The sequence below is a fragment of the Sylvia atricapilla genome, chromosome 5, assembly GCF_009819655.1.
Source record: "Sylvia atricapilla isolate bSylAtr1 chromosome 5, bSylAtr1.pri, whole genome shotgun sequence".
In the NCBI taxonomy this organism is placed as follows: Eukaryota; Metazoa; Chordata; class Aves; order Passeriformes; family Sylviidae; genus Sylvia; species Sylvia atricapilla.
The window spans coordinates 69,435,191-69,460,113 of record NC_089144.1 but is presented as its reverse complement, the minus strand read 5'-3'; the positions used below and the strand labels follow the sequence as shown (position 1 = coordinate 69,460,113).

The 24,923-nt window shown below is 47.9% G+C and overlaps 1 protein-coding gene and 1 long non-coding RNA gene across 4 annotated transcripts in view; one reads left to right on the top strand and one right to left on the bottom strand.

Annotated features, from left to right (window-relative positions):
- LOC136361860 (uncharacterized) overlaps positions 1–24,923 on the bottom strand; it is a 76,370-nt gene that overhangs the window by 44,672 nt on the left and 6,775 nt on the right. The gene's annotated exons all lie outside the window — the stretch shown is intronic.
- CSNK1E (casein kinase 1 epsilon) lies at positions 542–24,524 on the top strand. 3 transcript variants are annotated; one of them, XM_066320015.1, is made up of 11 exons: positions 542–789; positions 4,814–4,901; positions 11,112–11,222; positions 11,387–11,535; positions 12,228–12,456; positions 18,710–18,880; positions 20,377–20,525; positions 21,011–21,203; positions 21,308–21,447; positions 21,836–21,901; positions 22,909–24,524. In XM_066320015.1, exons 2-10 carry the CDS (start codon positions 4,826–4,828, stop codon positions 21,866–21,868), a joined length of 1,251 nt encoding a protein of 416 aa, XP_066176112.1. In that variant the 5' UTR covers positions 542–789; positions 4,814–4,825; the 3' UTR covers positions 21,869–21,901; positions 22,909–24,524. The 3 variants fall into 3 exon arrangements, with proteins under 3 accessions (XP_066176112.1, XP_066176111.1, XP_066176110.1); XM_066320014.1 differs by having other exon boundaries at positions 22,545–24,524; XM_066320013.1 differs by having other exon boundaries at positions 22,420–24,524.

Genomic DNA, 24,923 nt, shown 5'->3' with positions numbered 1-24,923 from the left:
CTGTGCCCACCTGGCCCCCAAACACCCCAGGGGCTGGGTGGTAGCCCCAGCTTTGCACCCATCTGTCGATGGGTGCCTCACGGACCTCTGTCTGTCCGCATTAAGGATTATGTGTGTGCTTCATTACTGGTGTGGATTCGCAGGCGCTTCACCCCAGGGTCATCTCTGCTCCTGAAGGGCGTGGGCTGAGAAGCCATGAACACTGTGCGGCCTTCTGGGCCTTCGTGACGATCCCCCGCTCGACATTCGCTGCCAGCGCGATGGGACCCCGCATCAATGCCCGTTTGATCGTCCCCATGCGGGGCCACCCCGCCGTGGGGGTCTGCCACGGGTGGGCTGTTGCTCCACTCTGAGGAGAAGCCTTCAGTGGGGTGGCGGCCCCCGAAACCGAGCCCGTGTTTGCCCGCCCCGCCGGCCGGAGCCGAGGGACGGCGGCCGCGGAGGAGCCGGGAGCGGAGGCGGTTGCGCCTTTAACGGCGGGCGGAGGAGGAGGCGGAGGAGGAGGAGGGCCGGCGCTGCGCTGGGTGACATCAGTGGGTTTGGCTCCGGGGCTCAATGGAAACTGGGTGAGCGCCGGGGCTGTGTCGAGCACACGCCGGCTGGAGGGGACGGCGAGCGGGCGGGAGGCGGCAGGCAGCGCCGCGCCGCGCCGAGCCGAGCGAAGGAGGGACGCGCCGGGCACGGCCGCCACCAGCCCTCCCCAATCCTCCGTCATCCTTCTCGCCGCGGCCGTCTGGCCCCCTGACAGCCGGCGGAGCAGCATCCCCACACGGCCCCCTTCCCGTCAGGGTGGGTATGGGGGGCGGCCGCCTGCATCTTGGGGCGCAAACCCCGGGGGAAAGGCGGCCCCTCCGGCTCTTTGTGTACGCGGAGGGAGGGGGAGGGGGCGGGGGAGGGGAGGGCAGGGCGCGATGCGCCGGGCCGGGGGGACGCGGGCCACAAAAGCCCCGCTGTGGGGGCGCGGGGACGGGGTCGCCCCCTCCGCCGCCGGCACATTTTGGGGGGGCTGGGGAGGGTTCCCCCTTGCCCCCTTTCTCCGCCTGCCGGGGCCCTGCCTGGCCGCCGGCGGCGCCGGCCGGGGAGGGGGTGCCGTGTGCTGTCGGCGGGGGGCTGCGGGGTGCCGGCGGGGGGCTGCCTCCCGGGGGAGTTCGCCCCCCACCCCTTCCGTGCAGTGATGCTCCCGGTCTGCCCCCCCGGCCCCCCTCAGCGCCTCTTTCGGGGGAGAAGCGCTGTCTGCGTTTGGGGGGGAGCTGTGGGATCGGGGTTCGCTCTTGTGGGGGGCGGTAGGGGCGGGGGTCCGTGGCCGCGGCCGGGTGCGAGTGGGGGGACGAGAAGTTCAGCGCCGCTCCCGGGGGTGGCAGCTTTTTGTTACCTACCCGGAAAAATAACAGCTCGGCTACGGCTGTGTCTTCGCGTAGTGTTTGCCTGTAGGGGGTGGGGGTGTAAGGGACATATTTATTATTATATATTTCTGTGTGTCCCCCCCCCCCATTCCTTGTTTTCCTGTTGGGGATATTTCTTCCTGAAATGTAGTTCAAATGCTCTGTGCTTTTCTCCCCCCCATCTTATTTGCTGGTCTCCTTTTTGTAAGTGTCTAAGGGTCTGGAGGGGATTGGTGTTTTGCATGTCAATCAAAATATATTTTTTTTTATTCTTTCCTTCACATTTTTGAGCCAGTTCAAAAAACTGTTTTTCCAGCCTCGTCCTTTTTTCCCTTCAAACACCCCCTGTCCCCCCCCCCCCTCCAAATAAAAAAAAAAGCACCATGTAAAGCCTTAATGGTCTATGGGTAAAGCAGCCCCCACTCTGCACACTTCCACTGAAAGCCGGTGCGGTGCTGGGATCGGCAGCCTCCATTATGGAGCCGTGGGTTTGGTTTTGTATGGCTTTTGCTAGACAGGGCATCTTCTCGTTCTCGACCCCCTCGGGTGGCACAGAGGTGTTCCTCCTGTCCCCCAGCACCTCTTGGGCTCCCCCCACCCAAGATGGTCCCTGTCGTCTTTGATCGCCATCGTTGCTGGCACAGCAATGTGATATCAACTCTTATCATGTGTTTATATAATGGCCTTTGTGCATGTACGTGGGTATTTTATATTATATAAAAAGGGCTGGTGCAAAATGGTGTGTGTGGGGAAGCAGCGCTGGCGGCTGGATAGTATTATTTTTTTTTTTGAGGCTGTGTAGTATTGGATATTCACGTATGCAAACGCTCATGCAGAGCACACTCTCGCACTGAGATTGAGTCTGTGTTAATCCCTTATGGAAAACTAAATAATTGCCCTGCAGCCCCTGGGAATGCTGCCTTGGCTGTAGAGTGCAGGAAGGGTGGCAGGACTGGAGGGGGGGTTAAGCCCGTAGTGGGGGGGAGGGTGGGAAGGAGAGATGGCTTTTTAAATTTTACATGTATAAATAATACATAGGGGAGTGATATAAATTCCACATATAAGAATATATATTTTATGGGGACAGTTTTTCCTTCTTGTAACAGTAGACCTGAAGATCAAAAGATAAAGGGCGGAAGCTGTAGATGGTGGTGGGGGTAGATGGGATAGATGTTTGAACTCCTGGAGCAGTTGTTGAGGGGGTGGGATGTGTGTGTCCTGCCATAGGAATCCAGGCTCTCGCTCTCTGGCTATCCTCCGCCCAGGTTTTCTACTCACACTTATGTATATATGTGTGCTGCGGGGGGAGATAAGGCAAAATGACAGCTGTGCGAGACCATGATTTTTTTTTTTTACTCCATTATCCTGCTTCCCGCACCCCGGAGCATTTTTTAGATTCCCCTTTGGAGCCTGTTGCTTAATCAGCTAAAAGGACTGCTGCCTGGTTGTGTGAGAAGCCCTTCTTAACCTGGCTCCTGCCTGTCCCAGAAGGGTGGGTCCGAATTTAGGTTTGGGACTGTGGTGGTGCAGAGCAGTAGCTGCTGTGTACCGCTGCAGAGCAGAGCCCACCGGGACTTCTTGCCCGGTCTCTGCCATGTGCACGCCCCAGCTGGGAACTGGGCTCAAGTGGAAGTGTTTGGGGTTCACAGGCCTGGGCAAACACTCCGTGAAGGAAGGAGAATCGAGAGCTGGGAACACACACCTTTGATCGTTTATTGGAGTAGGAGTGTAAGCGAGTCAGATGTATGTTGGTGTGGTTATACAGAGCAGCAGGCAGCGGGTAGAAATCATGTCTGTTTGCTGCACCCTCACCCAGGTACGCCTGCCTCCTGCTTCGGTTCCCAAGGCTCTGCCTGCATTCCTTATAGTAAGAAAATCAGAAATAGCCACAGGGATTTGTAGACTTTAGATGCACAGAAACCCACATGCATAAGCAAATACTAGGTGAGGGGACTCCACCTCTGAGTGTTTTGTGTGTGGTTTCTGGTGACTGGAGCTCTGCTTTCAGGGTTCACAATGTCCCCTGAATGCCTTGATAGGATTATTTCCTTGTACGTCTCTGCAGCCTGTCCATTCTTCTTTTTGTAATCCCATCTCCTGGGGCAGGAGAAGCAGCTCTGGGTTTGTAGTATGCCCAGAATCCTGTAGCTGGGATTATTTTTTTGTACATCTGTCTCACAAGGCCATTTCTCCCTTCTTTCCTTCAGTGATGCTTCCTTCCCACCAAGCTCCAGCAAGGGAAGGTCCCTCACATCCACTTGTGAAAACATGAATCATTCCTCACCTTTCCTGTCCCCAACAGGCTCTGTGTCTGCATTTTGTACTCTAATAATGTGGCATTGCATAAATTAGGACTGTGGCAAATCCCTCTAAAAGGAGACACATTGACTGTCTTGGGGAGAGGTGTGAATAAGTTGGTAGTCATAGAAGAGGCAAGGGAAAGGGGGCTGGCTGTTAAGAGGGGAACTGCTGGAGCTGTGTTTGGCCAAGATGTTTGCAGGAGAAGTTAAGGTTGGCAGAGGGAACAAACTCTGTGGCTGTGGTCCTTCCACCTAGTTGGTTTTCTGTGGAAGGTGAATAGGCAGAGCCTGGGCATGTTGATGGGGTATATCAGGTCAAAGTGTTAGCTAATCATCTCAGATAAAGGGATGAGGAAAGGCCTGAGCTGCTAAAAACTAACAGCTGGCACACCTAGGTAGGCAAGAAAGATGGAGAGGCTCAGGTAGACCAAAGAAGGTGGTGATGCTTGATGGAGGTGCTGATGGGAATCAGCAGAAGCATGTGGAGATGAGCAAGTGGTGTTCCCAGTCAGTGTGTGCCTGGCAGGGTTCAGGTGAGTGAGATGTCTCCTCCCTGTCCCCTGTGCCAGCTCCTGCCTAGGAGCGATGGAGTCGCTTGCTCCTGGCAGTCTGTCTGTCTCTCACAGCCCTTGGGTCCTGTTCTTCACCATCAGCAAGGTGTTGGAGTAGGGCTGGGTCAGAGAGAAACTCCTCACAGGGTTTATTATGCCTGACCCTTCTGGGTCACTTCTTGTCCCAGTGCCAGGTGCTGTAAGGTATGAGAAGCAGTACCTCGTTACAGTAGTGTGGTGTGATCATGCACTGAAACCACCTTAGAAGGGGTTTCCTGAACCCCTCCCAAGTCTCTCAGCAAAATGGTGGAGAAGAGGTTCAAGCATGTTTCGTTCTAAGAATGGGAACATGGGAAAAACATGCTTGAGAGTGTTCTGTTCCTGCAGTGTTTCTTGCTCCTGCTGTCCCTGGAAGCTGAGGAGATCAGGAGAAGTGATAGAAGCTGTGTAGAAAGTGAAGTATTTCAAGATTTAAAACTACTCAGCCTCTGGGTGAAGTGGGGAGGTCTCTTCTGTAGTCTTGCATGATTCACTTCCTGTTTCTGCTCTGACACTGCTCCTTCTGTGCTTCTTTTCTCAGCACGACTGAACCATGGAGCTTCGAGTGGGAAACAAATACCGGCTGGGCAGAAAGATTGGCAGTGGTTCGTTTGGAGACATTTACCTAGGTGAGTGTGAGAGCCTCTCTCAAGGTTGTTTTTCTCAATTGCATCGTTGTTTTGGGTTTATTTTTCTCGCCTCTTGGTATTTGTGGGCACCATGTAAGGTTGGAAGCAGTGGAGAAGAGAAAAAACTAAATGGAGTATTGCTAGTGGCTGCTGGCCTTCTCATGACAAAGAAAGGGGGATGAGCTCAACTTTGCCTTACCGCATACTAGAGTCATGGTGGTTGGTCAGAGTGGTTTAGATTTGGACTGTTTGGGGCGTAATTGTCATACACCCTATTCCAGCATTCTCACTTCCTTTTCTTGAGCTCGGGTGTGTGTGGGTATAAACTCTGTTCACAGAGTGCATGGTGGAAAGGGAAGGCATAGCTATTCCTTCAAGGATAGAGGGATACAGTTTTGGGAAGACTGGTAGTGGAAGCGGTGGTCCAGGACCTGTAAGACAAAGGTCTGAGACTAGGAGGTGTAAAACAGGTCAGAGAGCCTGGCCTGATTGAAGCCCTAGGGTTCAGATCTGTTAGATCTATAATGGGATTTAGAGTTAATGTCTGGAATGACCTGAGCTGGAAGCTCAGTGGACAGAGGTGCTGGGTTTCCTGTTACCACAGCAGGTCACCTGGGTAGAAGTTCTTCCAAGGCAGTGTGCTGATGTGTAGATACGTTCCCTGATGCTTTGCCTGCTCATGTTTTTATTGGCTCAAACCATATAGGGCCAGAGTGGCGAGACTACCCAGCAGGCTGCTCGATCCCTCCGTGAGGGCTGGCATTACCTGTCTCTGGTTCTCACCACTACCTGTTTGCTGTGGTCCTGAAGGCTGACAGAAGGACCTCTGCTTTGGTGTCTGCACCCTTTGGGTACTTGCAGGTGGTTCTCCTTTTGCTGGTCCTTGAATTATTCCTAGTTTCTTCATCTGCTGAGCAGCTTGGAGCCAACACTGCATTTGAGGTGTGGCATTTCCAGTGCCTGGCAGTGGAGGTCTACCCTCGAGTGATCTGTAATATGATGCCTCTGCACAGGCTGTTTTGGGTCTCCTTGGCCTTCCCCATCACCAACACTATCAGGTTGCAGAATTGGTCTTAACACACTGTCAGCTGTATTGTAGGAGAGCTCTTCTAGGATCTCCAGCATCTTCTCATCCCGCCCCAAATCCCTTTTGTTGAATACTTCTAGTTGAGATTACTTTTTCCCATGATTGTAAATCACTCTCTGTTTTCAACCTCTGGTTTTTATCTCCATTTCCCTCTTGCTTTATTAATCTCTCTTGATTGGTGTTGGCAGCCCTTCTTGATTAAATGTCTTGTGGGAATCATCAGTATCAAGCTTTGTTGCCACATTAATCCAGAACATGAACAAAGATGATAAATAATGGATCTGGGATCCCAGTTCCACTGTGTGCTGCCTTTCCTTCAGCCTGTTCCTGTGTGCCGCTCCTCTGTGACCCTCCAACCAGTTAGTGTCTTTGGTGACAGTGGTTTTAATTCCTAGGTGCTAAGATTCAGGGGTGATAGCTCGGACACAGCATTTTCCACCAAGCTAGGGCTTGACCCTCTCTAGGACACTATAAATTGTCAGGATCTTGCAAAACATCTGGGGTACCTGTGGGGAGAGATAGGAGATACTAAATGGCAAGGCCTGATGTGTACAGGTATTGCTGTGTACCATGTAACAGGTCATCCACCTTTGCAAAGCAGGTATGGAAAATAGCCTCTGGTGAGGGGGTTGTGCCTGCCTTGCCCGTCACCAAACAGAGGAAGCCCAATGCCCCGCTGTAGTGAGCACAGCAGGATTCAACCAAGTTACTTGAATGCAGTATCAAAGCCCTTGTGATGTTCCTTGGGGTGCAAGCCAGCATGTTTTGAAGCAGTGATAGTGAGACTTCATGGAGCCTGGGTGACTCCCCAGCCTGGAGGGATTGGGCATGTAGTCTGTGGTGGTGCGTCTGGAGGATGCTCGTGCTCATGCTGTGCTCTCAGCCTGCTCTGCAGACAGAAGGACTCATTCATGAGGACTTCTCTCCTGCACCAGGTTCACCTCACAGTTCTCTCCTTTAATAATGGTGTGGACACAGAGCAGGGCTTGTCTGTCTCTGAGGATTAGCAGGGACTGTATGGTTTATCCTCAGCTTCTCTCTTTCAGGGTGTTACTGCCTTCACCTGCTCTGTAACCAGTGGGGTGCTGCTTGCTGTTCTCTCTGGAGCTTGTTTGAGTTGTTTTATCTGTCAGAAGGAAACCTGGATTTTCACATGGGTAGATGCAAAGGATGGACTGTGTTAATCTGGGTCTCGAAGCACATTCCTCCTGTCCCCTACTTTTAGGGATAGATGTGCTAGGTAGAATATTCTCCCCCTCATTCTTTTGAGGGGGTGGGAAATGAGATCAGGCTGCCCATGAGCCTTGGCTAGCCCATTTACCTCTAAAAAGGCTTTTTTGCTCAGAAGAGCAAAACCCAGTTTGCAGAGGAATTGCTGAGACCTTTGGGCCACTGGAGGGGCTTTATCAGAGGTGCTGGCCAAGAGGCAGGGCAGGGTTGCTGGATAAGTAGGAATGGTTTGGCTGGGATGAACACTGGTGGTGGAGAGGAGCTGGGCAGACAAAGCATGCTGGGATCTGAGCTGGCTGGGGACAGTTCCTGGTGGCAGGCTCCTCCCTTGCTGGGAGGGGAGTGCCTTCCCTTTGTTTCCTGGCTTGTTAACTCTCTCTCTCCCTATCGGCCTTCATCCATCTGTTCCCAGCCCTCCATTCTTCCCTTGGCAGGCTGTGGAGACTGGCACAGGCGGTGGGGAGTATGGGGCCTCTGCCTGTTGCCCTCGATGCTCGGGGAGGGCGGTGTTTATTGTGTCAGACGTGCAGTCAGGAATCCGCTCTGAAAAGATCCTGTTCAGCCGGTGACATCCTCTGTCCCCGGGGCCCCGTTTCAAAGAGCTTATGATGAATGAGTTGAATCTGTGCAGCCCCCACAGTGGAGCGAGACTGGGGGAGGATGTTAGGAATTATCCCCCATCCTACATTCAGTCTCTTGAGTGGCTGAAGCTAGCAGACTCTGCTGTATTTGTCTGAAACACGGTGCTTTCCAGTCTGTAAAGAGAGCACAGATCTGTTGCTTTTGTACTTGTAGCTTTAAAAAAGATGGTGGTTGAAGCACGGAACAAAGGATCAGAAAGGCTCATGCCCTTAAATTCCCTCCTTGCTAGTGGTGGTCTCGATCTGGGTGGATCTCTAGCCAAGAAATAAAACAGGGAGCAACTTGTAGACGTGGTGAGGTTTGGAGAGGGAACAAGCCTGAAGAGTTCAGACAGTGATCCCTGCAGCAAAGAATAGGTCACATTGGTCCAGAGAAGGACCATAATAATGGTTAGAGGGATGAAGCACCTCTGTTATGAGGAAAGGCTGAGAGAATTGAGATTGTTCAGCCTTGGAGAAGAGAAGGCTTTGGAATGACCTAGTTCCAGCCTTCCCTCCTTGAAGGAAGACTGGGAGAGATTTTTTGCAAGGGCACATAGTGATAGGACAAGGGGAATGAGTTTAAACTACGAAAGGTTTAGATTAGATATTAAGAAGAAATTCTTTGCTAAGAGGTTGATGAGAGACTGGAAAAGGTACCCCAGAGAAATGGTGGATGCCCCATCCCTAGAAGTGCTCAAGGTCAGGTTGGATGAGGCTCTGAGCAACCTGGTCTAGTGAAAGGTGTCCCCATGGCAGGGGTGTTGGAACTTGGTGATCTTTTAAGGTCCCTTCCAACCCAAACCATCCTCTGAGTCTACTTGTGCTGTTCTAGGCCACAGGGTTGCTTTCTCTAAGTAACACCCACATTTGGGCTATGGGAGAGTGTGTGGCTGAAGGCCATCTGAGCATTTGAGTTGCAAAATCACATTTTGAAAAATCTGAGTCTTCTTGATGATGACTCCTGCTTTCCCTTTTCCAGCTTTATGTGCCCACAGATAACACTCCCTACCTGCAGACAGCCTGGTAGGTGGATGCATCTTCATGTTTCTGAATGCCCAGGGTAATGTGGGACTGAGAACTCATTCATGTTTCCACCGTTCATGTTCTGGGAATTGGTTGCATTCGAAATGCTGATGCTGCAAGAAGTCAGAGAGACTCATCATTACTTGTGTGTCAGAAAATATATTTGGAGAGGGAAAAACTCTCCCTGGAGAGCAGACAAGGGAGCTGCTTCAGAGGATTTTAGGACAGTCTTCATAAAGGCAGGGGAAAGAGACAAAGGAAGGAAGTGCTCTTACGTTTTTTTGCATGTCCTGGGTGTTTTCATGCTGAATGAGGGCCAGTGGTTGAACACTCATTTAAAAGGTGGACAGATACTAGTCCCTTTTCTTGCTCTTTTCCTCCTTGATCTGCCTGATGCTTTTAAGAGTCCTGTGGTGGAGTGAAGGGAATGCATAGACTTGTTTTTCTGGCCACCGATTTTTTTAGTGGAAAATGTCAGCATCTTTTCAAAAGTAGGCATTCGACGAATACGTCTACCTCTCAGGATGGCTTTTTCCCTTTCTCTTCTCCTGATCCTGTGTTAAAATCTGCATTAAATTAATCCCATTGCTCCTCCTTCCCCTCCCTCAGAGCACCCTAAATAATTCCTCTCCCTCCTTAGTGTTTACAGCCTTCAAATATTTGCAGACTGTTGTCATGTCCCATTCTTCCTCTCCACCCTTCTTAGTTGTATCTCTTGTCTATGTTACATATTTAGCTCTTTTAATCTTCCTTAGTAAATCAATCCCTCTAGGCCCCAATCGTTTTTGTTGCTCTCTTACAAATTCCTAGCAGCTTGTCTGTCTCAACCCAGCACTGCAGCATCTAGATCATGTGTTTTTGCTAGCAGGCAGCTCTTGGCTAACTTTGTGTACAAGCCAGAACTCTTCAGCTGGAGATGGATCTCTTTAGGATCCATGGGGAGAAGCAATCCAGTTGTGTGAACATTTCCATCTTTTCTTTGGTCCCTGGCTCTGGAGGCAGTGTGTGAAAGATGATAAATGAAGAGATTTATCTGCAGCTTGTCCTTGTGAACTCTTAAAGTCTTATCACGGACTTCAGGAGGCACAAATTAGCCAGACCTACCAAAACTAGCTATGGGATATCTGCAAAACATCACCTTTGACTCCAGCTCATGTTTGGCACGCATGTTCTGGAGTAGTTTATTTTATGACTGTGCTCATAAGCTGCTTGTGATCACGGCTGCTCTCTGATTTCTGTTGAAGTGCAATTTCTAATAGTTCCAGATACGAGGAAGGGTTTGTAAGAGTGTGTGAAGCAGGCATGGCGGGGGAGGAGAGAAGCAAATCCTGAGTGTCATTCCCGTGACCCATGTACAGATATTCCCACTTTCCATTTGAGGATGATGTGAAACATCTGGAATCCTTTCAGCTAGTACAAGAGAAAGAGCAGTCTGTTCCTTCTTTGACAGTGCACTTTGGGACCAGAGTGCTGGCTTTTGCAGCTGGCAGCTCAGTTGTTTTCAGAGAGAAGCGCATGGGGATGGTGGTTTTGTGTCATTGCAAAGTATCTAGCAGTACCTTCAGCAGAAGTGTCCAGGCAGCTTAATTCAAGACCAGATTCTGCTTATTTCTTCATGCTTCTAATTTGTGATATAGTGAATGTTTCTGTGTTGGCAAAAGATAAAGGTATTATTAAAACCCTCAGGAGAGGGAGAAGCTGGGGATTTAGAAATTGTCTGTATTGAGCAGGCCACTGCTGTGGAGAAAACAGAGCTGGCATGTTAGTAATGTCCCCTCCTGAACTAATTGGCTGTATTGAAATGATGTAACTGAGGTAACCAGTAATTTTGCTGGGGAAGAGATACTCCATATCACTGCCCGAAGGGCTGCTTGGGTTTAGGGGCTAGGTTTATGATCAGTGGGAGCTACAACTTTCACTGGGTTTAGATACTGTTAATATGTGCAGATCAACCTTCCAAAGTCTGTCACTTTTTGAGATAACAAGGCAGTTCATGTGTAAGATTGTTGTTCTAGACTGACTTCAGACAGACCTGGTTTCCTATTCATGTACCTCTCTCTGGGCTTGCATTTACAAATGGCAGTGCTGGAAACTCTGTGAAGTTGAAGTGGCTAAATCTCATTTCTGTCATTGAAAATATATTTCAGGGCAAATCTTAAGGTTTTGGCATCTTTAAAGGCCTTGTTAAAAGTGTTTAACTTCAGTAGAAGCTTGTGCAATCTTAATTTCACTGTCACTTCTGTGCAGGAGCCAATATTGCAACTGGTGAAGAAGTGGCCATCAAACTGGAATGTGTCAAAACCAAGCATCCCCAGCTCCACATTGAAAGCAAGTTCTACAAGATGATGCAGGGAGGAGGTGAGATGGGGAGGAAAGGATGGGACTGGGGAGTGGTTGGAGAAGGAAATTACTCTGGAGAGCTTTAGAAAATAAATGATTTTGTGTTACACATGATCTTCTCAGTAGGGGATTCAGTGTCTATGCTCTCTGTTCCCTGGGCTTAATCTTTTTTCTTTCCTCAGTGGGTATCCCCTCCATTAAGTGGTGTGGAGCAGAGGGGGACTACAATGTGATGGTGATGGAACTCTTGGGGCCCAGCCTGGAAGATCTCTTCAACTTCTGTTCCCGCAAATTTAGTCTCAAGACAGTTCTGCTGCTGGCAGACCAGATGGTAAGTTTCCTCTGAAGTGTTTGTGCCTACTCTCCTTTTCCATGTCTTTTCCCCCACACACTCTTCTCCCATCCCCTCTGCTTGAGAACTGCTGTATCCCAGGCTTTCTTGATTTAGCACAAGGGGCTGCCAGCTTTCTATTTCTTGATGAATTTGAGGGCCTGGAACCTAGACACTGGTGGCATTTCCTTATCTCCATCCTTCCTTTGCCTGCTGCTCGCCTCCTGTTAGTGTTGCACACATAGATACTTTTGCCTGCATGATAAATTATTGGCACCTATCTGAATTCTACTGCTTGTGTCCTGGGTTTAAGACCCTTAGCTCTTCTGGACAGACCCACTCCTTTCCTGGCCCAGCCAAGTTCAGAAGTTGACAATGTCAATGCCAAAGCTCAAAGTTCTAGTCCCTATAGACTTGCTTCCTATCCTTCCTTATGATGTTAACGTTAATTCATTCCCAGAGTGAGGATTGGGCTGCTGTGCAGGGTTAAATTCCATCTCCAGATCCTGCAGCATCCAGAGGGTGTCTTTTCCTTGGCTGTCATCACTGATAGTCAATGCAAAGTGTTCTTTTTTTTGCTCTGACAGGCCAGTGTCTTGGACAGGGTACTGTTTCTAACAGATGCAATTAAAAGAAGTTTGTTTCTTGCTTGTCTCACTATTCATTTATTTATTTATCTACCCCTCCTCCAGATCAGCCGTATTGAGTACATTCATTCTAAAAACTTCATCCATCGGGATGTGAAGCCAGACAACTTCCTTATGGGCCTTGGCAAAAAGGGCAACCTAGTATACATCATTGATTTTGGTTTGGCCAAGAAGTACCGAGACGCCCGGACCCACCAGCACATCCCTTATCGGGAAAACAAGAATCTGACTGGCACAGCCCGTTATGCCTCTATCAACACCCACCTGGGAATTGGTGAGCCTGCTTGCTGTTGCCTCTTGGTGGGACTTTTCAGGGGCAGAAGGAGGGGGTTGGGTTCTTTGCCTGACTCAGCTGCTGACCTGCCTTGAGATGGTGGGCAAATAACTTGAATGCTATGCCTATGTTACTTCTGCTGCTGTGGTGGCACTCTGAGCTCCTGAAGACAGAAATAGTCTCCTGATCTGTGTTTATGCACTGCTTAGTGCAAGGGGCCCTGTTGAGCATCAAGGCTGTGACCTCCCCGACTCTGCTCCTACTAAATCTGCCTTTGCACAATATTTGCAGGCTGATTAGATGTGTAAAGGAGACACAGGCACTGAGCCTTTAGGAATATGTGCAGATGAAACCTGTCTTTTTGACTCCTGAGTGCCTTTGTTAGTGATTGTTCTGTAGCTGTCAGAGCTGGAAGGTAGAGGCTCACTGCAATATGGTGTTACCCACCACTGAGGATGGGGATGTGCTGGAAATGTAGAAGAAGCTGGAATGAGGAGAGGCTTCCAGTTGCCGGGACACCCCTGTTTTGTGACTGAGGATTGGCTATCGCAGGCTTTTGGAATACAGATGTGTCTGTAAACTGTGCAAACCCAGTGAGGCAACTTCAGGGGAGTAAGGTTCTGCCCTTAATGTGTGTGGTTAGTACTGAAGGGGTAAAACTAGCCTGGGAAAGGGTGCTGACTGTTCCAGCCAGGTCTTACACTGGTGATGACCATCGCCCCAGGTTTTGTAAAAACCTTGTGCAGGTTAGTACCCACCGCACTTAAACTTCCTGAATTCATCCAAACTCTTGTCCTAGGAGTCAGCCCCTGGTGACTGTGAGGAACATAGTTGAAAACCTCTTGGAGTTTTCTCTTCTGTTCTTTGCCCAAAAACTTCTTTCTAGTATTTGACCTCCTTTCTCTGCTAAATTTTAGCTAAACTTTGTTCACAGTATGAGGCTTCCTTAGTTACTGTAAGGGTCCATTTGGAGCAGGCTGACTTGGTTCTGCTATTGACTGGTAACTCTAAGGAGCAGAAACACAGAAGCTGTCTTGGCTGTTGGACCCAGGGAAGTATCTGCTGTGCTTGCAAGTTGTTTATATCTCTGGGAGGCCCTTCTTCTGAAGTGTATAACCTAACCTGGGAGTTTGAAAAATCAGAACAAGGCATTGAAACCTTTTAAACTAACAGCTTTCACAGGATTTCATGTTCTCATTCTTCCTGCATTATCCCCTCTTGCTGATATTTCTCAGATATCTGAAGTCAATACTTCGCCTGCAGAAAATAAAGCAGTTTTTCCTACTGTCTTCCTTGCTTAATACTGTATAACTTTAGATGGAGAATGCTTTATTTATACCAAAATGGGGAGTGTTGTGTGTTGAGAGTGGGCTGTAATCTCCTGACCTCTTCCATGTTTTAAAAATAGTTCTCGTAGAGCTTTCTGAGTTGGCCTTCTGTATTTTGGCTTGACCTGCATATATATAACTGACTCTCCATTGAATTCTCAGTCAAGATTTCTACAGCCATGGTAACTGCCACAAGGAGACATGCACAAAATAATTCTAACTACTATGTCTGTCGATTCTTTTGTGTGTGCCTGCTCTGCCTGAACTGATCACGAGAGGCTAAATGTCTGGTTGTGGCTTTTGAACTACTTCATTACTCATTCCACCCCAGCTTAGCCCTTTACTACTGGTGCTTGGCTTGCCATGTCAGGATGAGCCAACACTGTCTAAACAGTAATCCAAGGGCAAATTGCATATTCTGTCAGTCTGAGTGCAGCCACTGCTCTCTCCGTGCCCTTTGCTTTGGGAAAGTCTGGGTGTGAGTTACTCTGTGCAACAGGTCTCGGGTGTATTATCTCCACGTTGCAGATAGTTGCCCTGAACGGCATAAAGGTTACATGACTTGCCTGGAGGAAAGGGGGTGGGAGTGTTTGGGTTTCAGCTGGAGTTCCTGTTTCTCAAGACCTTGCCACAGGGTATATGACAGAGATACTTGTGAATTAGCAGCATTGCCATGGGAACCATCACTCTGAATTTTTTGACTTTTCAGAGACTAAAGTCTCTGTCTTAATGTTACGTTAATGTGGTCCAGGGAGAGGGAAGGAACCAGGTGCCAGTATATTTGTGTGACAGGAATAGCAAGCGAATAAATGCCTTTATATGAATTTGCAAGCTAAGGGTTGGGCATTCCGATGTCTGGAGGAAACATTCTTTTCCCAGTGACTGGGGAAAAAAGTAGGAGGCGAAATTGGGGAGGATTCCACAGCTGGAGACTTGCTGTTGGGGCAGTCATTGGACTGTGCTGGCTTTGGTTCACGCATTCCAGTCAGTTTTCACATACTCTAGGGATGAGAATCCCTTACACCCACTGTAGCCTGGAAGGTCTGAAATAGATGCCCGGGGTGCCCAGGAGACAGTCTTGGAAGAAGCCTGATGTGTCTGGGTGACAGAGGGGGTGGGGGGACAGTGCCTTCCCAAATGCATGTCCTAGATGGTATCAGTATAGGCTGTGCAGATCATAAGTCTTCCTGCTCATCCTGCCCTCTGTCACCCATTCCAGATTCTTGTGTGTTTTTATTAAAGGCTGTTGCCATGCGGTGGGGAGAGAAAGGGGAACTCTAGTCCAGCGTGTGCAAGATCAGATCTGAGTATGTAATCAGGAAAACACTGCTTGGTTAAGCCTGCCTGCAGCTGGGTTGGCTTCAGGGAAGACGGCTTATTTTTAAGGAGTTCTGCATGGGAGCAGCGTCATTTTGATAGGATCAGGGTGAAGGAAAACACTCTTTGGATGGGGGGACCAGGAGACAGTTTAGGCTGCAAAGAAACCCGTTTTGTCATGAACTTTGTGTCTGAGGCAACCAGTCCTCAGTCTTTGGTCTTTGCCCAAGCATGTCTTGTCCTGTCCTGCCACTCACCCCTGACTTGGCTTCTGAGGACCCTGCTTTGGGAAGGGAGTGAAGGTGTGGGCTGGCTCAGAACCTCGTTGTGGGTGGAGCTGGCAAGAGATTGCTCACAGAGTGGGTTGGGTTTTGAGAGGTTATGCTGGGTTGTGTGGGAAGGCGATCTTGTGTTTTCTGTTGGAAGGGCTTTTGGGAAGGAGGGAGGAAAGGATGAGTGTCTTATGAAATAAGACATTTTTCTTAAAATTAGCTTTCAAACGAAAAACCCCGTTGTAGAAGAGCTGAGATAAAATGGAGAGAGGAAGTGTGGTGTGGTATCACAGGTCATGACTGTAATCCTGTTTCTGGACTGACTTGCTCAGCAGATGCATTCACGTGACTTGTATTTTTCTTTCTCTTTTTGAACTCCAGAGTGATCCCCCCGCCCCGCAGCCCTGGGATGCTGTGAGAGGTAGTCACTGATTGTCAGGTTTCTAAAAATGGAAAGTAGTAACACTAAATAATGTTTCCTCAGTGTGTAGAGGTAAAGTTTTGTTTTTAACTCTTTGCTGTTTAACGTTATCTAGTATCCTGAGGATGTTGGCGTGTGAGGCTCTGCCAAAAAAGTAATTAAATATTGGGAGATGTGCAATAGTAACTGAAGATGAAACAAAGAAACAGGATGTAGGAATTGTTGTCCTTTCCCCACCCCCAAGGGTTAATTTAGGATCTTGTCCATAGGGCTACAGGTAACAGAGACTGCTACAAGGTTTTGAGGTAACTGCACAGCTGTGACCCATGGTCCTTGGTACTTCAGGCTCATCACAGGTCTGTCTCACTGGAGTTGTTTAAGTGGGCTACAATGACCACATGTATGTGAGGTGGTAAACATCAGGAGTGCAGCATAGTCAAACACTTATCATTCAGCATTTTAATAATTAGGTGTTGTGTTTGCAGTTGTTTTTCCTTGATCACATTGCTGTGTTAAGACACAGTTAAGGTGTGTTTGCATGCATGTAATGGATACTAGTTAGCTTCCCAATTTGGTTTTTAACCCTCTCATTGCTTTCAGTGAGGGCTTGTAACATCCTCCTCTGACTTCAAGCTCCCTAATCTCAAGTCTCTAATTCTGGCCTTCCCTAAAGTGTTAGGACTGTGCCCAGGCATATGTTTGGAGAACATATTCCATTCTGGATGGGACTGGTAGCTGTGCTCAAAAGTTCTGTGCTTCACACAAGTGGAGGTGTGTTATTCAGCCTGCCCTAAGTGGTTTGGAGTTGAAGCAGGGTTTTGGAGGCGACATCCTGATTTATTCCTGAAAGGCTGATTTGCTTGTTTGGTAGGTTTCTCTGGTTCCTGCCCTGCCTTTCCCTACTTCTCTGAGGGGAGCCACCACACTTTAGTCAAGAAGCCACGGCTAGAGGTGTTAAAGCTACAGCATGGATAAGTCAAGGGCTGGCAAGTCTGCAGGACTGAGGTTTTCCTTGTCTTCTGTGCTTTCAAGCCCCGGGTGTGTGTTCTGACTCCGTTTCCACATGCCTCCTGTCTAAGGATGTAGGTCATTAGCCAATATTGTTTAGTTTTGTTTATTTGATATGCATGGTGAGTAATTGCAGCCCTCTGAGAGTACACGTATCCCAACCTTAGGGTAAATGCAAAACTGGGTTTCTTTTCTCTGCTCCTGTCATAGCATCTAAGTATCACCAGACAGTCATGTAATTATCTTTGGCAGTAGCCTGATAAGATTAGGAAGTATTAGCCCCTTTAAAGTGGGCAGCTTGAGACAGTAAGTTAGTGAGGTCAAAAAAATGCTGAAACTTCTGCATGCTCAAAGCAAGACACTTTGGGAATCTGCAGGGCTGGTCTCTCCTCTACCATCTTGGAATGCAGCACTTGTATGGTGTTACATATGCTTTGACCCAAATAATCTCACCTATCAGTTACAGAATGGTGAGACTCCCCCTGCCCCTTTTCTTCTGCAATCACAGTATTTTTTTTCCCCCTCAACGGTTTTAACTTGCCAAGCTGTCATTTCTCAAAACAACAAGGAGGTTATGAGAGAGATCCATGAGGAAGAAAGAGCCTTGTGACCTGCTACAGCTACTCTTTTGTCATGATTCAGCTCAGCTAACAGAAAAAGGGATTGCTGTGGTGATCTACTGGCTTTTGGGGCAGGTAGTAGCATGTATCTGATACTGATAGTCCACAGGCTAGTATATGATCTGCTGCATCTTCCAGGATGTGGCACTGAATCCAGCAAAATGTGCTGTAGTAAATGAATCCAATAGGTGAAGCTTTTTGGTCTTTCCTCTATCCCTGTGCTTTCCCTTAAGCTGTATTTTGTCTGCCTGTTTTCCGTGTCAGTTGTTCTTCTGGAGATGTAAAGTACTTTCTCCAAAGTGTTTATTTTATTTGGGAGGGAAACAAGAGCAAGACAATCTTGGCAAGATTTATAGATGAATTTGCAAGCAATGTTGGACGAGTTAACCAGGCAATATTTGCAGTCGTTGAGATTCTGCATCAAATCCTTCTTGAGCTAGTTGGAACTTAAAATGGCTTGGCTATTCCAGAGAACAAGGTCGGTGTTGGGTTTTTTGTTTTTTTTTTTTTGTGAGCCAGTTTCTTTTGTTTCATAAGTAAGCATCTAAAGATGGGTCTTTCCAAGGGCATCTTAAGGGCAACCCTTGGTCTGAGTAGAGTTGGTATGATGCCAGTTACACAGTCATTCCCCATTTGGAGGGGAATTTTTTTTTCAAAGTATGCCCCTTTCCTAGACAGTTTGAAAAATGTCACCAAGTGGGAAAGACATCTTTACACATTACATGTTAGGCTTCTACTATCAATAAACTATCAACAAAGTTGTTTACTAGTAGAAGGGGTCCCTAGTTCCTTGTTTCTGCCCTGCTTAAAGACTATCAGAAGTTTAATTAGATGTGTTTGAAAGGGCTGTATTGGACATACCTCTCTTAGCTTTGTCTGTGTGTAACTCCCTCTGTCATGACTAATCCCTGGAGTGAAGAATCATTCTGGGTGGGAAAGTGTAGGTGCCCTTCCTCTGGGACTGGGAAGAACAAAGTAGGCAGGGTTACTGCAGCATTTCTTGAGATGTGAAATTCTTGTGTGAATTAAGGCTTGTCCTAGTGAGGAGGTAGTCAGAGTCATTAGTTATGAAGTGGGTTGGGCTGTATGGGGAGAGGAGCACCTTAGTATGACCATCATCACAGGAATTTGCTCTGGAATGTCTTCTACAAGTTTGACTATCTATAGAAATCTACCAGAAAAGAGAGAAGGGTGGTTGTTCTGTTCAGTGTTCACCTCCAAAGCTATGTGTTTGCTAAAGCAGTTTTGGTTGCTGCTCACTCCTTGCCCCTTTGTAACCTCTCACAGAACAAAGTCGCCGTGATGACCTGGAGAGCCTGGGTTATGTGCTCATGTATTTCAACCTGGGCTCGCTGCCCTGGCAGGGCCTCAAGGCTGCCACCAAGCGCCAAAAGTACGAGAGGATCAGCGAGAAAAAGATGTCAACGCCCATCGAGGTGCTCTGCAAAGGGTACCCTTGTAAGTGCTCTCATCTTGATGGCTGTCTTGTCTGCTGCTTGGCTTGTTCACCTGGTGAAACCCCCTGGAATCCTGACTCCTAAAGGGCAGTGCCCAGTACCCCAGACAAGGATGTGCTGCTGATGCCGGTGATGAGAAGGATAATAGAGTGGTTGTGGTACAGTTCAGGTTCAGAAGTGGGAAATGTGTTTTTGTGGACATTCAAACCTTATGTTAGTAAGGGCATGAGGGTGTTGAGAGGGGGCATCTTTAGACCTTGTGAGCATTTTAAAGGGGGCTGGGCATTGAGCTAAGGTATGCTGATGATGCTGAATTTTTACTGGTTTGTGAGGAGTCCCAGGAATAACCAGCTGATGAAGTGGCAAATGCAGTTCTTCATAGGTAAATGTGGAGTAATGTATTTGAGAACAGAGAGAAGTCTTGGTCCTCATGTCATGTGCACAATTGTAGGCTCTGGCTGACCACTCACCAATAGGCTGTTGCAATTACAATCAGTGGTTCTGTGAAAACATCAACTTTGTGCACAGTGGCTGCTGAGGAAAAGGAGCATTAGGAGTTACTAGGAAAGAAGCCCAAACAGTGTGCATAAACCCATGGCCCACTTGCACCTTGTGTGCACTGTGTAGGTCTGGTCCATCCCACTGTTTCACAAAGGATGTGGTATAACTGAGAAAAGGCCCAGGAAAGGGCCAAAAGGGTGACCAGAGGTGAGTTGATTTTTGTCCAAGTAATGAAAAAGAGGTGCATAGAGAGATAATAGAAGTCTAGTCTTTGGCTATGCCTACAGAAGTATGGATGGGAACTGGTTATTTGGTGGCCCCAGTTTTTGTATTGGAAGACAAACAAAATGCTGGTTTCTGCCAGCTTCAAAACAAAAGGATGTGGTTCTTCACACAGCTAGTAGTAGACCTGTGGAACTCCTTCCCAGAAGATGTTGTGGATACTTAAATCTTCCAGTTCAAGGAGAGACGGGACAAGTACATTCAAGAGAGATCTTGTGAGGATTACTAAATATTTAGGAGCTACATCCAGATCAGGAAGTTCCTGGAGCTGAAAGTAGGTGCTGGGCTAATGTTGATGGAAGTGTCAGACATGCCTGCCCCACTCCTTCTCCTTGTGTCTACTGGCCACTGCCTATGACAGGCTACTGAGCTAGGACAACTTCTAAACTTGAAGAACTTGCTAAAGCTCGTCTTCAGCTCTTCTTTAGGCCTGTATTCCTACTGTCCTTCAGCAGGCACTGTGACTTGCTAGGTCTTGCTTGGAGAAGCCAACAGAAAGAGGTGCATAACATTTTCTCTGGTAAAAAGAGAGATGGGGTCCTTTTGGTGGCCAAAGCACTTCCAGCAACAGGGTCAGTTTTTGTTACACAGCTCTTTGTGTTTGTGCTGTCCTGGTCCAGCAAGCCGCTGTCAAAAGGTTGCAGCGGCTCCACGGTGGGACCAGGGAGGTTGGATGGCCAGCAACAGCCATAAGCTGTTCTCTGCTCTCTCCAGCTGAGTTCTCAACATACCTCAACTTCTGCCGTTCACTGAGGTTTGATGATAAACCTGACTACTCGTACCTGCGGCAACTCTTCCGCAACCTCTTCCACCGCCAAGGCTTCTCCTATGACTACGTCTTTGACTGGAACATGCTTAAATTTGTGAGTGTTTGGCAAAAGGGCTGGACCAGGGTTGGTTTGTGTCATGGAGATGGGGGAGGAAGGTTGAAACTGCCTGCTGTCTGTGCTTAGCCCTGGTGAACAGCTTGTACAAGGGGACGAGGTAGTGTGAAAAAGAGGCAGAGTTGTTTTGTGTATAACTAACTGGAGGTATAGCTACTGGTGTATTTGTGTGTCTGATGGAGCACGTGTGTCTGTAGATCCATAGGTAGAGGTAATTTTTCAGGAGAGAACTATATTTGGAGATGTGGATTGGCAATAACAGCTGTAATTCATATGCTTTCTTACCCGTTTCATTTTGGAATAGAAAGAAGTCCTTTCCTGGTGCAGTGGAAGATTGTGGGGGGAGTTTTGGGGATGGAGCTCCACTTCTTTGGCGTGCTGGAGCATCATGTGTTTTCTGTCCGGGGCTGCTGCTGTGTCTCCTGCCTGACAGCCGTGTGTGGTGCGGGGGTTTCTCTACTCAGGGAGCAGCCCGGAACCCTGAGGATATGGATCGGGAGCGGCGAGAGCACGAGCGAGAGGAGAGGATGGGGCAACTCCGAGGGTCAGCCACACGAGCGCTGCCCCCTGGCCCACCTGCAGGAGCCACTGCCAACCGTCTTCGCAATGTCACTGAGCCCATGGCCTCCACCCCCACCTCCCGAATCCAGCAGTCCGGTGAGGGGGCTGGGAGAGCCGAGGGAGGGGGCCACCCCTGGTGTTGGCTGGACACCAAAACCATTGACTGATATTCTTGTCTCGACATTTCTCTGCCCCAACAGGCAACACGTCCCCCAGAGCAATCTCAAGAGTGGACAGGGAGAGGAAGGTCAGCATGAGGTTACACAGAGGAGCTCCTGCCAACGTCTCCTCATCTGACCTCACAGGGCGGCAAGAAGTGTCACGGATTTCAGCATCACAGGTGAGTTCCTGCTGCAGTGTTCCTGGCCTTGGCCTGGATGTCTTAGAAGGTCTGCAGGCCCCAGAGCAGTTTTTGCCTGATTTAGCTGGAGCTGACATTAGCTGGAAACTTCTGGTATGGTAAAGGGAGTGGTACCAAGTTACACCCTTGCTCTTCTGTTAGATATTTTCTGGAGGCCATGCTCAGTACTGCCATTTCAGCTCTGCTCTGCTTGGAGTAAGCCTTCATTTTGTTGTCTTTTAGACCACAGTGGTTTGGAGAAACAAAGCAGTAAACTCTTGAGAAGGGAAGGGTGTCCTGAGAGAAATGTGCAGCCTCTTTGTTTTGGTGCCTCTTTTCCTTTTTTCTTCCTCTCCAGCCCTTAGCAACTCTTCCTTTTCTTTTGTAGACAAGTGTGCCATTTGATCACCTTGGGAAGTGAGGAGCAATTGCCACTGGACCAGTGTTTGCTTAGGTGAGCCTGTATTCATGCCTGGGAACCCCCGAGGAGGGAATTGCTGGGAAAAAAAAAGCCTGAAGACTTTATGTTGTTGTGGGAGATGGTTATATTTCCTTTCCTTTCACCTTACTTTGAGATGTTTTTTGGCTTCAGAACTCAAAGCCTTGAGTGGACAGATTGTCTTAGATGTAAAGGTAGCTCCCATTTCTCCAGGAGGATAGGAAGGGTGGAGAAGGTGCTGGGCTGGGGAGCCATTTCATTAGTTCTTAATGAATACTTTTCTGGCAGTGTGACAGTGTTGGGGTGGAGGGTGCTGAGCAGGTAATCAAGTGTGCGAGACTTTGTACAGCTACTGAGTGGCTCTTGTAGAGGAAACAACAGTAGCTGGGCAAGATAACTCTTGAGGGGAGGCAGGAGTGTAGAAGAAAGGGCTGAGTTGATTTGTTACACTCCAGCTGGCAATGGAAGTGCTGGGAAGAGCCTTTACTCCTAACATCTCTTGCCTTTTTCTCTCTTTTGAATTCTCTTTTTAGTGTCTTCACTGTATTTTTCTTTTAAAAAACAAAAACCCAAAAAAACAAACAAAAACCTTAAAAAAAAAAAAGAAAATAAAAGACACAAAAAAACCCAACAGAATTTCTTTTTGCCAATGATGAAGAGTCGAGCTGTGCCCCCGTGCTGGTGTGAGCTGTTTCCAGAGGGCCACCTGTCCCTGGCGTGAGCGTCTCCGAGGAGCTGTCACACGTGGGAGCCGTGTGGGAACACCTGCGCTGCCCCCCAGCCCCTACTGCTGCCCCCACTGGCTACTCTCAGTTCCCTCTCCTGACTCTGCTCCTGGTTTTTATTTCTCTCTTTTTTTCCTTCTTCTTGGATATCTTTATTTTTTTAATATTGTTTTCAAATCATATGGTTTCTAGCCGTATAAATTTAAACTTTGCTCTCCTTTTTTTCTGAGAGCAGGAGTTGGTGGCGGGTGGGAGAGGGTTTTTTTTTTTTCCTCCTTTTGGTTTTGTTCTTTTCAGGAGTCTTGTGGGCCAGGAGGGAATCAGATTCCAGCCACACTTGATGGTAGAAGTCTGATTTTTATGATTATAACAGAATTTATTTTATCAAGCATTAAAAACATTTTAAGCTGTGAGGGGAGTTGTGGTAACAGCCTAATCATTGACTTGGGCTTCCTTTTCTTGGGTGGCTTCTCTGTGGTTTCTTTTTTGGCTGTTGGGAGAAGTGCCAGCCTTCCCTGATCCAAGCGGTCCTCACATGCCGAGGGACCTCTTTGGAGAGGCACCTGGTCCCATGGAGGATGGGATTGTTGGAGGTGACATACAGGGAGAAATATACTTCTCATCCCTGTAGTGGGGTCTTTTTTTTTTTTTTTTTTTTTTTTGTCTGGCTGTGCGTGTTTTTTCTATTTTTATTGTTTAATTAAAACTTGTTTTAATTCCTGCGGAGAGTTTGGGACTTGAGGAGAAGAGAGGGGCACACAGAAAGTGGAGTTTGGAGTTGTTTCAGAGCGATGGTTCTTGCTCTCTTCTTTCCTCATGCAACCCCAAGTAAGATCCACCAATACATGCACAATCCCCTCCTGCCCTCTCCCACCTGTCTCCCCCTTCTTTCCCCCCCCACTTTTGTTGTTTTTAAATATAATTTAGGAATACTCAAGCTGCTTTGTGGCACTTGGGGCTTTGAAACACAATGATCACCACTGCGACCTATGGCCTGTAGCAGACACACTGTCACTGTAGTGTGGAGCCGATGGGTTGTTGGCAGGGCGGGGAGGGTGGGGTTAGTCTTTGTTTTGTTTGTTTTTACCCTTCCTATTTAACACTTTATTTTTCCTCCCTGTTTTTTTCCTAATTTATTTACCCCTCTTACTGTCTCTCTCTTTTTTTTTTTTTAATTAAAGAGCAAAACTTTTTATTACTTTGTAATTTAAAAAAAAACAAAAAAAAACCTGAAGAACTTTGGGGGGGATTTTGTACTTTTTTCCTGTGTAAATATTGGACTTTTTTGAGCTTTATCGTGGTTGTTAATTTGAAGTAATAAAGTAGAAAATGATAAAGTGATGCCAGCATCTGTCATTTCTTCCTTTAATGACCCTGGCATCTTTGCTGGGAGTCACATCTTACGCACAGGACGCCTGGTCTTGCAGCTGAACCTGTTTCTGAATTCCAGGAACAAGTTTGATTAGAATTACTGGAAAAAGAGGCACAGGACTGGAGCGCCTAAAAATAAACCTGAGCTGATCTCTGCGGTTGCAGCCTTGGAACTGGTGAGAGTTATGTGAAATCTGATTCAGGATCTCTTGGTTCCTGGATCTGAGCCTCTGGTGTCCCATGCATCTGGCCTTGACGAGGAGAGAGGAATGGGCCTTTCCATGCCGTTGTCTTTGGGTGTGCGCTGATTTCAACAGAAGTGGACCCTGGATTTTGTGGTTTTCGCTTTCTTCAAACCTAAGTCCTGAAGGAGAGGGGTGTGGAGCACTTGACAACAGCAACAGTGCCTGATGCAAACAGACTGAACTCCCTGTGAAGTGGCACCTGCTGCTTTGGTGTCTGTGGTGGTGTGGTTTGTTTGGGTTTCTCCTCCTTTGGTTGTCTGACTTGTCTGGCAGTAAAATACTGAATTTTAATACTGATTTATTTCTAAACTGCTGCTCCTATAGTTACTCCTCCCTACATTATCATGATGAGAGAGAGGCCTGTTTGTTCCAGGCTCCATCAAACCCTTGAAACTTATTTTCAGAAACACCTGCTGGGAATAAATGATGGATCTTGAGGACTTGGCAAATTCTTTCCAAGCCTGCTCTCTGCCAGCTGCCCAGGAAGAGCTGTTCCTTTGTTTTTCCTGCTGCATGGATCTTCCAGCTTCAGACATGAGAGTAGGAGGGATGGGAAGAGGAAGGATAGTTCTAGGGGTATGGGCTGTTCTACCCTTACCTCTATCCAGCATTTCCCCTGCCTTCATTTTGAGCGTACATTTGCTGGATCAGAACGAGACTGGACTTTTCCCGTTGTAAATGCTGTTTTCTGTGAGA